Source organism: Pseudorasbora parva, chromosome 3 (assembly GCF_024679245.1).
Source record: "Pseudorasbora parva isolate DD20220531a chromosome 3, ASM2467924v1, whole genome shotgun sequence".
NCBI lineage: Eukaryota > Metazoa > Chordata > Actinopteri > Cypriniformes > Gobionidae > Pseudorasbora > Pseudorasbora parva.
Window position 1 is genome coordinate 20,714,050 of NC_090174.1, and position 15,691 is coordinate 20,729,740.

Sequence of the window (15,691 nt, forward strand, 5' to 3'; positions counted from 1 at the left end):
CCCCTCTCAGAAACTGAAACCTCTGTGCTTCGATCGCCCCCAGGTGACCTGCCCCAATATAGCCGCACCTCCGTGTTTTCTAAAAATGGGTGTGTGACATCACGATTGACAGCCGAGATCGACGTCTTCTCTGAGTGAATTTGTCACTGAGGCACTAACAGACTTTTTTCTGGATTTTTGGGAGCAGATTGGAGCTTTAGCTATAATTTATACATTTCCATTACTCTTTATTTCACACCGACATAATTAATTGTTCTGCATCTGTGAGTGTGAGCGGGCTTTTGACATGCACAACTCCAGTCCCGAAATCACTACTGCACAGACTCCGGTCCCAAGATGTCAGCGCCGCGCGAGGCATCTGAAAGCTTCTTTTTTTTTACTGTCTATGGTGGTGTCACATGACAGAATTAGTCTATAGCTCACAGCACCACGTTTGTGACGTTCCTCCCGTTAACAAAATAGTGGAAAAAGTGTATTGAAACTTGGCGTATGAAATTTATTGAAAGTGTATTGAACAGTTTCCGAAATAGGTTTCACAACATTTGAAGTATTAGGTTTTATACACTAGTATAACAAGTTCAACAAAAAAATTATCAAGAATTGGCATTTCCATCAGTAATACCGGTAAACAGTTTGATGCGCTAACCCATTTTTCGCAAAACAAAAAAAACAAAAAAACACTTGGATGTAAACCTGGATATAGAAGTCTTGGACAGCTGTCAATCAGTTTCTGAGTAACATGTTTGTATGCGCCACAACTTACTTTTTTGAAATGGCAGCTGGTGTGGCTCTACTGCAGGAATGGACTGAGGCAGGAGGTAAGTCACAGGAACACAGAGGCAGGCCGATCTGCTGGAGGAAGACACTGACAACTGCCCCTAACGTAATGTATATATAGAGGGCATGCACTGACATCACTTTCCAGCAGAAATTAGTTTCCTGACATGAGCCTGATTCCAACGCTGGGGAAATACATAAAGAAAATTTGCCTGTGAACGCTTTATATTAAAACAATATACATAGGTAGGTCTAAATCCGGGTGATCACTTATATTAATGAAATATGTGACCCTGGACCACAAAACCAGTCATAAGATGCACAGGTATATTTGTGGCAATAGTCAACAATACATTGTATGGGTCAAAATGACTGATTTCTTTTATGCCAAAAACCACAATGTTCCATGAAGATATTTTGTAAATTTCCTACCATAAATATATAAAAAATGTATTATTATTAATATGCATTGCTTAGAACAACTTTAAAGGTGATTTTTTTTCAATATTTATATTTTTTTAGCACCCTCAGATTCCAGAAATTTAAATAGTTGTATCTCGGCCAAATATTGTCCTATCCTAACAAACCATACAACAATGGAAAGCTTATTTATTATGTATACATAAATATTTCCCTTATTACTGTTTATATATATATATATATATATATATATATATATATATATATATTATTTTATGACTTCAAAACAGTTTCATAATGTTCATGAAACATGCAGATGGTTGCTTTGACAATTAAATATCAGATGAAGTGAGTCGTACTGTTTTTTTTCCACTTTTAATATTTGGTATTTCCACCTTTTGTAGCAATTACAGCAGCATATCTGTCTGGCATATTGTCAATATATTTCCTGAGAACTTCAAAGAGTATGTTTTCCCATGACTTCTGCAACTAAAGCCAAAGGTTTTCCTTTGAATGTACAATAGATCTGTCCAGTTTATTTTCTAACTCGCCACAAATGTGCTCAATCTTTTTCAATGTTCCAGAAGAAATTTTCCTCTTGGAAAATTAATCTAGGCCCAATAAGACAACTCCCAGATGTCAAGTGTTCTAATAATTTTGGCCACCACTGAATATATATAAAGCCCTAAAACTTTGTATAGTTTTGTAAGTGTTTATTTAAAAAAAAAAGTGCAAAATTTACGATGCTAAATATGCAATTGATGAGTATATATTGTTAAAATATATAACAATACAATTTATAAGGGTATGATTTTACCCCCAAATTCAACATATTGAGACAAAATGACAACAACAAATCCACTTTTCCAGTCCAGTTGTTTCTGTGAATTGCAGCGATCCATTTGCTTCTCTTTTCTGTAGCTCATAGCAGTCTGTAAAAATGTACCTCTCATTTTAGATGCGTTTGTGTCGTGGCATTCACGCTGAAAACCAATGCTACCACTCAGTGGGCATAACTGCAGTGACTCTGGCCAACTGTGACAACATGCGCATATCCTCGATTACCCAAAAAATTAAGTTATGAGTAAATGCCAGAATAGTAGGGTGAAGATGGTGACTTACATTTTAGCAGAAAACTGTTGATTGATTAGGAAAGGGATTGTGGTGTTAGATTGGTGTTGGGACACCATTTGTTGGAGCCATTGATTTCTCAGTTAGCTCATACTGTGAACATGGAAATACAGGAACAGCCACTGCTTTTATCTCAGCCACAAATGGTGCAGGATCATGGATGACCTTGTTAAAGAGGAGGTCCGTAAGCTCAGTAACATATTCTAAAAAACAGGAGAGAGCACATAGCATTAAGACAAAGTTACTGCAATAGAAATTGTGTTTACTGCCTTCTTTAGAATTTTGTCACGCTAAACAAATGTGCTATACCATGTCACTCAGGTGGTCCCAAAATCTCCCCAGCAGGGCAAATGCGTAAATGCAGATTCATGCATATATTAGTATGGAAACACTGACAGACAATTGAGAATTAACTAACCAGTAGTATGTTTGGTCCTCGACATGGACACAACCAGTTCCCCTCTCTTGGCCTTTGGAAATTTAATTCGGAACTGCAGTTCTCCTGCTGCAGTCCTCACTTGGGTATGGCCAAAATTTTCATTGAAATGCAGGGCGGCCAGGTAAAGTCTGAAATGGAAGGGTTTGTATGGGATTACTCCAACATAGTTACACCATGGCCACACTGCCCCTCTCTCTCTACCTGTGTGGCTGCTCTAATCTGTTAAAGGGTTACTTCACTCAAAAATGAACATGTGATGTTTATCTGCTTACTCCCAGTGCATCCAAGATGTAGGTGTCTTTGTTTCTTCAGTAGAACACAAATGAGGATTGTCACGAGGTGGAGGAGAGAAACTTGGGAGGGAGGGAGCGAGACCGTGGCCTGAGTGCAAATGAGTGTTACCTGCGAGCCACGCCGTTCTCGAGTCCAGTTGTTGAATGTTCGGCGGTTCGGAATGTCCTTATATGCCTCCGAGCTCCCTCATGAGAGAACTTGAGAACGGTGTGGCTCGGATTCATGATTCGGATCGCCAATGTCAAGTGATTTCAGCAGCTTGACTCGCAATCCAAAGCATGAATCAATATGCTGGCTCATGACCATTTGAATCTTTATTTGAGGTTTGAAAACAAACGCGAAAGAGAAGACAATGCTGAATGAAGTCGTAGTTTTTGTTATTTTTGGACAAAAATTAATTTCCGATGCTTCAAGAGATTCTAACTAACTGATGTCACATATGGACTACTTTGATGATGTTTTTATTCCCTTTCTGGACATGGACAGTATAGTGTGCATACACTTAGATACGCTCTCGGACTAAATATAAAATATCTTAAACTGTGTTCTGAAGATGACCGGAGGTCTTACGGGTCATGAACGACATTAGAGTGAGTCATTAATGACATAAATTTCATTTTTGGGTAAACTAATAGAGGATGGATACCCGACCCGAGCCCGATGAGTTCCGACGGTACCCGACGGGTCGGGCCGGGTTCGGACGGATATTTAGAAATTACGTGCGGGTTCGGGTCAGGCTCGGTCACGTCAGCGCGATAAGGCATTGAACCTTTTAAATTTAAAACTGCTTATTATGAAAGTAGCCAATGGGCCTGTTTAACTTGATGCAATGGTTTGTTTTTGTGATTAAAATAAATGTAAAATATTACCCTAACATCCGTCTTCCTGCATGCGGAAATGTGTTTATGTCGCTGTGACAACAATGCGCAACACGTGCGTGCATATTGCCCGCGGCATCCTTGTCATTCCAGTGAGCGCAACGCTGCTGGCAGCAGGACAGCCTTGAAGCCATCCACAGTTGATGCAATCCTTTTTCTGCATAACCTCGATTAGCCTAAACTTTAATGGATAGATTATGTAAATAGATGCCATGTTGCAGTTTAGGAACCATACAGTTTGAGAAAATTGGTAAGATGACTTTCATTTCAATAAGCATTTCAATTGTGTTACGTTAATGTTTTGTTCTGTTAGCTTGGGCCATTTTAGCAGACCTTTGTACATTTAATTTCAGTTGGCTATTTGATTGGGCTCTGTGTAATGTTTGATGCCCCATGCGTGTGCTGATGCGCTCGTCAGTAAACATTTCAGAATGCCTTCCTACAGTTGCTTAAAGGGATACTTCACCGTTTTTTCATATTAAACTATGTTATTCCCTTAACTAAGATGAGTTGATACATACCTCTGTCGTCTGAGTGCGTGCACTTAATCTCTCTGAGGCGGGGTGACATTCTGATAGCATTTAGCTTAGCACACTAATCACAGTTCATTCCTAAGGAACCAAACAGAGATCAAGTTAGAAGCAACCAATCAACTCCACGTTTCCCCTATTTAAATACAGTTACACGAATAGTTGGACGATCAAGTATGGTGACACAAAATAAAACGTGGCGCTTTTTTAACCGAGTTAAAAAGGAGAACTATAATGTATGGCGGAATAGCACTTCTGAGAGTACTTCAACTCGGCGCAGTAAAAAGTCCCGGCCGAAACATCCTTCCTCACATCTCCCCCTCCCTCTCTCATTTCCGTAAATAGAACCAACGTGATCTGCACGCCTGCATCAGTAGTAGTTTGAGCAGAGTTGACGAAGTACCAGTTTGTAGGAAGATAGTTTGAACAATCATGGTTATAATGTGCGTCGTAAAGGGTTGTGAGAACAAGGCGAAGGTATTTACTGCCGTCATGTTTCACCGATTTCGGCGGAAAGCTTGGTTAGCTGATTTGATGCAACAACATCGCTGGAGATTCTGAAGAAATGGCGTGTTTGCTCCGAGCATGTCACACAGGCGGACTATACCTCCACAGGATTACGCCTAAAGGATTCTGCCACACCGACAATAATCAAAGCAAGAACACAACAAAGTGGATCATCACCTAACACTGTAAGTGTCCGTTTGCATGGTATTTGGTTGTCCTGAAGTGGCAGTAACCTTAGCTTATCAAACTTTTGTGGTGTTTAACCTAGTAAACACAAGTAACTTTGCTGCGAAATCAGTGCGCTTGTGAGACAGGCAATACAGTTTTTGACTGTTTGATGTACCGGTACTTGAGAAGTGAGCTCAGAAATAAAAATGAAGTATAAGCCTAAGCCCGTAGTGTAACGTTATAACTTAGTGTCACCAAATCAACAGGCACTGTGTCAGCTTTCCAAGTGATCTTAAGTAAAAGACAAAAGCCAATATTAGTATACTTTAACATAGCAACGTTTAATATTACAGATGGAACATTCACGAGAACATCATAAAAACAAACAAACAGATTTTATGAGATGAACCTCTCAATATAGAAACCTGCAACCGCAGTGAGAAAATAAACATAAAAACTCCCCTTACACTATAAGCTTTAATGTGAATATGGTAATATGTGAAATGCTCGGAGCAAACACGCCATTTCTTCAGAATCTCCAGCGATGTTGTTGCATCAAATCAGCTAACCAAGCTTTCCGCCGAAATCGGTGAAACATGACGGCACTAAATACCTTCGCCTTGTTCTCACAACCCTTTACGACGCACATTATAACCATGATTGTTCAAACTATCTTCCTACAAACTGGTACTTCGTCAACTCTGCTCAAACTACTACTGATGCAGGCGTGCAGATCACGTTGGTTCTATTTACGGAAATGAGAGAGGGAGGGGGAGATGTGAGGAAGGATGTTTCGGCCGGGACTTTTTACTGCGCCGAGTTGAAGTACTCTCAGAAGTGCTATTCCGCCATACATTATAGTTCTCCTTTTTAACTCGGTTAAAAAAGCGCCACGTTTTATTTTGTGTCACCATACTTGATCGTCCAACTATTCGTGTAACTGTATTTAAATAGGGGAAACGTGGAGTTGATTGGTTGCTTCTAACTTGATCTCTGTTTGGTTCCATAGGAATGAAGTGTGCTAAGCTAAATGCTATCAGAATGTCACCCCGCCTCAGAGAGATTAAGTGCACGCACTCAGACGACAGAGGTATGTATCAACTCATCTTAGTTAAGGGAATAACATAGTTTAATATGAAAAAACGGTGAAGTATCCCTTTAATAAAAGCGGGCATTCCACACAAACAAACGTACATGTCATTAGTATATGAGGAAAAAAAAAAAGATTTTAACTGTCAGGCTCGGACATAAATATTTTAATGCCTGTCGGGCTTGGTTACTGCTCTGTCGGATGCGGACCGGGCTCGGACAGAAAAATGTGGCCCGATCCGCACTCTATAAACTAACCATTCTGTGAGAAACCGAACAGTATGTGTTATTTTTTTAACCTCATATCCAGATAAAACTCATCTAGCGTTTCCATCCATCATTACTTCCACCTGGTAAGGTCAAACTGGCAGGATCATAGTAATATATTACGTAGATGCCTCATTAGGGCAACTGCGCAAGCACTAATGAGGTTTCTATATATAATATATATATATATATATATATATATATATATATATATATATATATATATATATATATATATATATATATATATATATAATGATCCCGCCAGTTAGCCCTTATCAGACGGACGTAATAGCAGATGGCAACACTAGATGAGAATCGTCGCGATATGAGGTAAAAAAACAAAAATACTGTTCGGTTTCTCACAGAAACCGATCGGTTCGTGTCTTAAGACATCAATGTGTCGTCACGAGCAGCAGGGTTTTTGTGCATGTTGTCTAAGCATGTTTTTTTACTCTCATAGAGTTGTTACCCATTCACATGCATTATGACTGGCAGACTGCAAATCTTCATTTGGGTTCTACTGAAGAAACAAAGACACCTACATCTTGGATGCACTGGGGGTAAGCAGATAAACATCACATTTTCATTTTTGGGTGAACTATCCCTTTAATTACTCACAGTCATGGTCATTCCACACTCGCAAGACCTTCGTTCATCTTCAGAACACAAATGAAGATGATATTGTTGAAATCCAAGAGCTCTCTGACCCCTGCATAGACCACAAAATAATTAACACTTTCAAGGCCCAGAAAGGTCGTAAAGACCAGAAAGAGTAAAGTTATTCAACATTTTTTTTCTAGTGTGTCAGACTATTCCTCGTTCAGTGCAATGCCTTCTAGTTCTGCGGCAGAACGACGCGTGCACATGCGTCGTGGTGCTCACAAATGGTAAGTTAGCGTTCTGGAAGCGCTACAATTTTTACATTCCATCAACAGCATAAGAGTCTAGAGACACAAATTGGGAGAAATATAGTCGTTATTTTTGTTTTTTTGTGCACAAAAATGATTCTTGTTGTTTTATAAAATTACGTTTGAACGACTGACCACTTTATAGGCCTTGAAAGTGTTAATTACATTGCAGTCTATGGAGGGGTCAGAGAGCTCTAAGATTTAATCAAAAATGTTTTAATTTTTGTTCTGAAGATGAACAAAGGTCTTACGGTTTTGGAAGAGAGTTCATTTTTGGGTGAACTAACCCTTTAACATGGGCGCCAAAATGAAAAGCTTCCGTGACACACATGCTGCTCATATAGACAGTGTGGCTCAGCTATTGGTAAAGGGCAGTTACTACACAATACCAACACCATGATTATGTACCTGCAAAGCCTTCCTAAGTATGAAAAGGCCACGTTTTTTGGTGCAAACTGCAGAATCACACTGTGGAACCTCTCCAAGGCAGATGTTTGGTAAAGAGGGCTCAGCTTTTTCACATCACCAAGAGCACGCTTGTTCATTAGCAACTTTTCCAGCTTGTAGGTGGCCTTGCTTGCTAGAGGTGAACAGAGATTAACCAATACATAAAAGTATGAGTGTATGTTACAGGATTCTAATTAAATGAAATCATTGCTATTGAATAGTGCCGTACCGGGCTTCAGCCACTTGTTTTTGTCAGCGGAAGGAGGGTGGAGGCACTTGGGGAATAGTGGATTTTCATGGACATGCACATTCTGAATGTGGTTGAGAAGAGATGTCCATTTCGCCACCATTTCTTCTCCATTAGATGAACTGGATGCTGACCAGTAGAGGTGATTTTTGATGCTCTTTTGCCACTTTTTGATCTTGTCGCAGTCCTTCTTCTTGGAGATGGCATCCACTTTCCTGGTAAGTACTGAGAAGAGCTTAAAAAGATGTAATACATTTGTTCGAACAGTGGGTGTTAATGTTGCACAGGATTAGATGTGCTACAAATAATCAATAACATTAATTTTTAAAATGATCCTACCTTTCCATAAATGCAATACATCATAAAAGTGGTCAATGCCTGGTTTCTGTTCTTGGACAAACTTTTGAACCTGGGTGTGTCGGTCTGTCACCAAGCAAGCTACTTTAACACCAGATCTTTCAAGAAATTCCAAACTCCGGCTAAGCCCTTCCTTTTCCATATGGACTCTGCTTCCCACTTCATTGCTCTGTGGATCCTAACCAGACATAACATTTCTTAAAGTACAGACTTCAAAACTCTTGGGATATTTTGAGTAATTCAATTTCACTAGCAAAAACCAGGTATGCCTAATGGGCAGAGGTTCTGCTCTGCTGAGCGCATTTTCTAGTTTTTATAATCTATTTACCTGTACGAGCTGGATATCAACAATTTTGTTTGTGCCGAGATCCATCATTGAGTATGAACCATACTTTGTGCAATGGCCTGGACTGTCGGCTTTCATAATACCACCAAGAGATACAGTTTTGCTCTGTTTTAGCCCGTCAAGCAGGTCAGTCTGGTGTGATCTCCATTTATGCAGCACAGAAGGCATAATGTAGTTTTGCACATGATTTCGATGTGTCATTCTGGTGAAGGTTCTCATATGCATTGCGTTGAGCACCTGTAATGTAAAAATCAGAAAGTAGCTCTGTAACGGTTCATAACATGTGTTACATCCCACTGTAGCACTGTGGAATAAACTGGCCCTAGAAACCTTATTAGATTATGACATTTTTTACAAACCTTATTAGTCTGGATGAATGAAGAGCCTGTGTAGTAGACAGCAGCTGATAGGTGCAGATTCCCAGCTGGACAGCTTCCCAGAAGTGGTTGACTTTTCCACTCTCTGGTGTATGAACAACTCTGGTGGAGGCACTTCTGGGTCACAGAAAGGAACGTTCCTTTTACAAATGTGACTACCTTGCAGACTCTTGAGCAGGTCGGGCAGATTTTAAAAAGCTCAAGCAGGCACTCCTCGTATACCAAGTATTTTACCATGTCCTGCGGTGTCTTGGTTGGTGCTCTGTTGAAAAAGAAATGCACTTGTTACAAAGTCTCTCACCTTCACAGAAAAATGACACAATCTTACATCAGCATCAAATAAAATAATGTTGAGGAAGAGTTTCATTCACTAATAATTGCATGGGTTGTTTGTTATTTGTAAGCCTAGGAGAACTTTCCATTAAAAATACCTAATTCACAGCATGTTTCTTACACACATGAATTTGTTCTTAAAGGCAAAGTTCACCCAAAAATGAAAATTGGCCTATGAATAACTCGCCCTCAAGTCATCCTAGGTGTAAAGATATTCTTCTTTCAGATGAATACAATTGGAGTTGTATTAAAAAATGTCATGTCTCTTCCAAGCATTATAATGGCAGTGATTGGCTGTTTATGTTTTTCATCTATCCATCATAGTGCTCCACAAGGCACTGGGGGGGTTAATAAAGGCCTTCTGAAGTGAAGCCATTAGGGCTGTGTATTGCCAAGAATCTGGCGATACAATACATATCACGATACAGGGGTTACGAAACGATATATTGTAATATATTGCGATATTGTAAGAGAGGCAATATATTGCGATATTTCTTTTTTTGTGTTTTTGTTTTATAATTTAAAAGAATAAAGAACACAACCATATGCCTAAAACATAAGACAAAGTATTTTATTTAATTAATACACTACAGTATAATTTATATCACTAATCACTATTTTGTGCAATCTAAGTTAAGGGGAATGTAAAGTGACTGCATGATTCATTATGTGTGTATGTTTTAAAGGTTCACTATATAGCAGTGGCTATTTAACAACAGAAAGTGCAGTCCATTTCATGACTGAATGACTGTTTGTTTTATATTTAATACAGTTAAGCTATTTTCTATAAAGCAGTCTATTGTATAAAGTGCCATTTCAAGTAATGTTATTGAACTGCAGAGCTGGTGCGTCCATATCCAAATCGCTATGATCTTTCATTCCGGTGCCACCGCTGTCAGTTTTGGTGTGTGTTTATTTTGTTACTGAAAGGAAAACGTGCAGTACATTCTATCGAAACGCTTCTCAGCAGTGCGGGTGACGCCAGGATGGATAGCGAGCTCTCTGTTTCAATGGCCCTCATTTATCAATCTTGCGTAGAAATGGGCGTATATGTTGGCGTAAGATTATGCTTGCACTCCTCTCACTGCCTGATTTATGAAGCTGTGCGCACCTCTGCAATCCAGGTGTACGCAATACCTGCCCTTGCTAAATGCCGCGGCTGAAAACGATCATTAGAATAACGCCCCTATATATTCAAGTCACCGCCTCCCCCACGCCCTCATTTTACGCCATGGACACACGGAAGATGGCAGGAAATGACATGGCCTTTTTGAGCCATCGGAATACAAAAAAATCTTCATTTGTGTTCCGAAGATGAAAGGAGGTCTTATGGGTGACAAACGACATTAGGGTAAGTAATTAATTAGAGAATCTCTCATTATTGGGTGAACTAACACTTTACCATAATTCTGATGTTAGTAAACTTGGAGTAATATCTCTCATGAGTGGCTTAGTCAAGGCTTGTAATTTGCATAAAACACACCCAAACCATCCAAATAAGGGCTGTAAGATCTGTAACAAACAAAGTTAACTTACTGTTCACTGGTGGCGTCAACCAATTCAGACATGCTGGGCAGGCAGGTGGAGTCATTAGGATCTGCCATGTTGAAACTCATCACAGGTTCCTGGAAAGAGGGAAACTCCAAGAGAGGACGCTTTGGTGGTCTATCAGGTGAGACTGCTCTACGCTTAAGTGGAGCTGAAGAACAGAGCGAGGCTACCATAGCTTGAGAACCTGGAAAATGCACATGCAAATAAGGATAGTAATAAGAGTTCTTTATGTAGTGTTTATATTTGTTAGAGAAGTGGAGCTATGTAAATAGAACAGACTTTTAAAAAAAAATATTCTGTACTTTCATACAGGATGCATTACATTCTGAACGTTAGCGTACAGGAAAGCATACAATTTAGCAATAACATTACTGTCTGAACATCAGTGTGAGGTGCATTCCATCAGTGTTTTCTTTCAGCTCCATTGTGCATACCTAGAATATGTCTGTTAACATCACAGACATTCAAAAAGACAAAAAGAAAGAACTTGACCTCTAAACATGCCTGTATTGGTTCTTTTAGACAGTTGTGTGGCCACAGTTCTTTCCCCCACAAAGTGGTCTGTCTGACATCCAACTTCTCTGGTGACTTTTTGCATGTAGTCTCTCTCTCTTGTGGTTGGAAAATACTGCTTTGTGAACAGATAATAGAAATTGTGTCTAATGAATCAAACACATAAACAAAAGAATCATGCTAGAGGAATGCAAAAGAATCATGCTAGAGGAATGCAAAATGTAGTAGTTACTGTGGACTTGTATACCTACTATAAGCATAAGCACAGAAGGCAACTTACACTCATTGGTGGGCATGTACTGCCGACGATGGCACCAGATTTAGACGGGACAGGGCGGGAGATAGTGGGTTCGGCCCCATTCACCAGTAACAGCGGATTATCAGTGAATCCCAGTTGTCTCCGATGAAAGTTTGCAAAACTATCCTGAGTAAAATGTTCACTGCAGAGGCGGGTGTTAGTTGTGATTCTCAACTCTCCTTTAAGGTGGCGTTTCACAAAATAAATCCACCTCTTCTTGATTTCATCATTTTTGGGAAATTTAAATAAGGAGACCGAGCTGTTTTGTGAATTCTCGCAACCAGGAATTATGCATTTACGTGACGAAGGCATTGATAAAGTGTAGGCTGTAATAACTAAATGACAGTAAGTTATTGTGTTAGTTAGTTAGGAGATGCTCTGAGTGCGTCATCGAGTCATGATTTCAGGCTCGCCCAAAAAATACTGAAAAAAATGGTGCAAAATCGTTTAACGGTCTAACTCTAACCCCACAATTCACTACTAAGCTACAGTCTATATTCTTTGTAACGTGTTTTCAGCAATACATTTATATAATTTATTATGTGTTTAGAAACAAAACTTAGAATCGGCTTAACAAAGACTTCAAGTTGTTGTTATCTCTAGAGGTAGAGGTCCTAGGCTAGCGGAAGAACTTCTTCTTTGGTGGCGGTTGGGAATCTAACTTTATCCATTACCGCTACCGCCACCGACTGGACAGGAGTGCGGATCAGCGTGTTTGCTAATGTGCATGGGATGGGAAAATAAAACAAAAAAGCAAAGCAAAATAAGACAGAAAAATAAGCTATCAAAAGACGATATATTCTTTTACTTAGTTGTAATTATTTTATAAACGTAATAATATCATTAGCTGTTTTCCCTGATAAATAAAATTCAGTGACTGATTAAGGTGATATCTCTCATTGTTTTATTTCCTATAATGAATTGGTACATGATATACTATGTCTTGTTGGATACAGTGAAAGTGTTTTTTTTTATTGTTTTTTTTTTAATATATATATATATATATATATATATATATATATATATATATATATATATATATATATATATATATATATATATATATATATATATATATATATATAATGTTGGCCGTTATGTCCCGTATGACCTATTCTCAGTAGAGTCATTTTCTTCCTTTCGATTCCTGCTCTCCCCCTTGCCAGCACCAACTTGTTTTTGTATTATATAAATTTCTGCCTGTTTAATTGTCATCCTAATATACCTGCCACATTGATTGTGCATGTGTTCTAATGTAACTTCAGCTTTACTTAAAGCTACACTGTGTGATATTTTCCCAATCTAGCGGTAAAAAGGTATATGACCACCCAGTGAATATTATTCTGTTCCTCTCAATTCCGATTTCGTTTCAACTCCTACGGTGGCCGATTTAGTCCGAGATTAACATGGCTTCCAGTTCGGCCGTTCATTCATGAGTATCCCGGCTTCAAGTGATGAGGTTACTTTGGAAAACTATTATAATTTGCAGTTATTTCATTTGTCAGTTAACATGTAGGTTATGACATCTATGTAAAATGAATAATAGTTTTACGTTTTCGGTTGTTGTTTTTTACATTTTATTGCTAACATCAGCTATCAGGTTCCCAGTGCTAGTTTAAGGTGACTAGCCTACAAATGATAGCGCAAGTAAAATATTAATCTCATATTATCCGTCATAGAACAAGGATTTATGTTACAAGGTAAAAAATACTTTTTCATCATTGACGCGAGGAAAACGATCCTAGATGTCGTTCTAGTGTTATGCACAGCATACCATGATATAATTAGCCAAGCAACAATAAAGCTTCCAATATACACAAATTAACGTTGAAATAACGTTAGCCTACCTGTCGAGAAGAAAGCAGGCAACGTCAGCGTCCTTTTTAAAATCGTTGCTCCTCATGAGCTCTTTCCATCTTGGAAATGCCACTCCAATATTCACTTTTGTCTTGCTGATTTGCCTGTTGCGTTGCCGTTTTAATTCTCTTTTTCGCTTCCTTGGCGCCTCTGATATATAATCTCGAGAATAATTGTGATCCTCCATCATCAACAGACTTTCAAAAAGGTTTTCATATAGCAGTCTCAACTGCAATCCCTCTCTTCACATGCTACACATCTTCTTCTCTTGACTAATGGTAAATTGTAAACAACTTTAAGGTGCATACCGCGATGCATACCGCCACCTACTGTACAGAAGTTTCTTCTTCTTCTTCTTCTTCTTCTTCTTCTTCTTCTTCTTCTTCTTCTTCTTCTTCTTCTTCTTCTTCTTCTTCTTCTTCGGATTTTAACGGCAGCTTGCGTCCTTTATGTTGCATTACTGCCGTCTTCTGGTTCTAATTATTTCCCATATTTTTCAGTCGTCATATTCTTGTCATTAGTCCTGTTTTAGTCAGAAAGCAAATCAAATATTTAATTCCTTCTTCACTTCTACTGCAATTCATTATACTCTTTACCCCATGTCCTATTAGTCCTATGTTTTCCATGTCTTTTATCATGTCTATTCTTTGTAATTCATATTTAGAACAATTAATAAGCACATGTTCTACAGTCTCAGGTATCTGACAGTGGTCACATAACCCAGTAGGATGTTTCCCCCTTATATGAAGAGTGCTATTTAATTTATTATGCCCTATTCTTAATCTGGTTACAATAGTCTCTTCTCTCCTGTTTCCTCTCTTATTTTCTACAGTACCAACTCTTTAGTAGCTATAAATGCCTTCCTTTTAATTCTTGGTCCCACCTTTGTTGCCATTCTTTAATAATTTTTTCCCACTCTTTCCTTCAGATCTTGAAAGGCTGATATCTTCTTCTATACTCTCTTTTTAGTGCTTCCTTAGCTATTTTGTCTACATTTTCATTCCCTAGAATACCCATATGTACCTGTACCCATAAAAATAACATCATCTCCTTTATTTTGTATTCTTGAATATATTGACAAAATATTATTTAAAAAAAAAAACTCCTGCTGATTCTTAAGCATACCGGTCTTGATAATCTGCAAAACAGAGACAGAATCGCTGCAAATTAAAGTTCTGTTTAATTGTGTATTCTATCCATTCTAAAGCCATCAAAATGGCAAACATCTCAACAGCATACACTCGAGTGATCTGGTGTTCTCCTGCTCATCTCACTCTTCTGGCTGGGAACTACAATTGCAGCACCTGTAACTCCTGTTATCGTTTCTTTAGACTGCAGGAGTGTGTAACATCATGTTATTTTATAATAAACAAACAAACAAAAAATATAAATATATAAAACAAATTATATTCTGTTCATCAACCCTGTTATGAATGTAAATATTGCCTTCCTAGTGATTCTTATCCGCTCCCTCTCCTTCTGTTCCCAGTATCCCCATCATATCCCACTCCCAGCATCCTGAACCCTGTCTTGCAACACCTGTCTTTCCTCCTCATATAAATTGCAAAATGACATGTTCAACATTTTCTTTAGCCCCACAATTTTCACAGTTTCCATTATTCCTTTTCCCAATTAAAAACAATGTGCCCTTTAATCCTGAGTGATCTACTCTCAGTCTTGTCATTATAATTTCTTCCCGTCTGTTCCTATCCCTATAACTTTTAAGTCTGACAGACTTTTGTATTTTATGATATCCCCTTCCTTTCTTGTCTTCCTCCCACCATTTCTGCCATATTTCACTACCTTTCTTCTTAACTACTGCTTTCCTTCTCCTTTTCCCAGTAGAACTGGAACCGTTATTTCCTTTCGTAATGCCTCTTTTGCTAGTTTGTCTGCACTCTCATTCCCTTTCACTCCCTCATGTGCTGGCACCCAACTAAACTGAACATCTGTG

General features: G+C 38.6%; 1 protein-coding gene across 6 annotated transcripts; it reads right to left on the minus strand.

The window, feature by feature from the left end:
• Positions 1 to 1,540: 1,540 nt before the first annotated feature.
• LOC137070697 (uncharacterized) lies at positions 1,541 to 14,136 on the minus strand. 6 transcript variants are annotated; one of them, XM_067438066.1, is made up of 12 exons: positions 13,728 to 14,132; positions 11,863 to 12,022; positions 11,574 to 11,700; positions 11,055 to 11,253; positions 9,420 to 9,447; positions 9,168 to 9,302; positions 8,791 to 9,045; positions 8,445 to 8,640; positions 8,088 to 8,330; positions 7,820 to 7,991; positions 2,747 to 2,895; positions 1,541 to 2,531 (listed from the first exon to the last, which is right to left on the minus strand). In XM_067438066.1, exons 1-12 carry the CDS (start codon positions 13,925 to 13,927, stop codon positions 2,365 to 2,367), a joined length of 2,031 nt encoding a protein of 676 aa, XP_067294167.1. In that variant the 5' UTR covers positions 13,928 to 14,132; the 3' UTR covers positions 1,541 to 2,364. The 6 variants fall into 6 exon arrangements, 5 of the variants coding, with proteins under 5 accessions (XP_067294167.1, XP_067294166.1, XP_067294165.1 ...); XR_010904310.1 differs by adding an exon at positions 7,122 to 7,212 and having other exon boundaries at positions 2,393 to 2,531; positions 9,168 to 9,447; positions 13,728 to 14,136; XM_067438065.1 differs by having other exon boundaries at positions 1,542 to 2,531; positions 9,168 to 9,447; positions 11,574 to 11,697; positions 13,728 to 14,131.
• Positions 14,137 to 15,691: the final 1,555 nt, after the last annotated feature.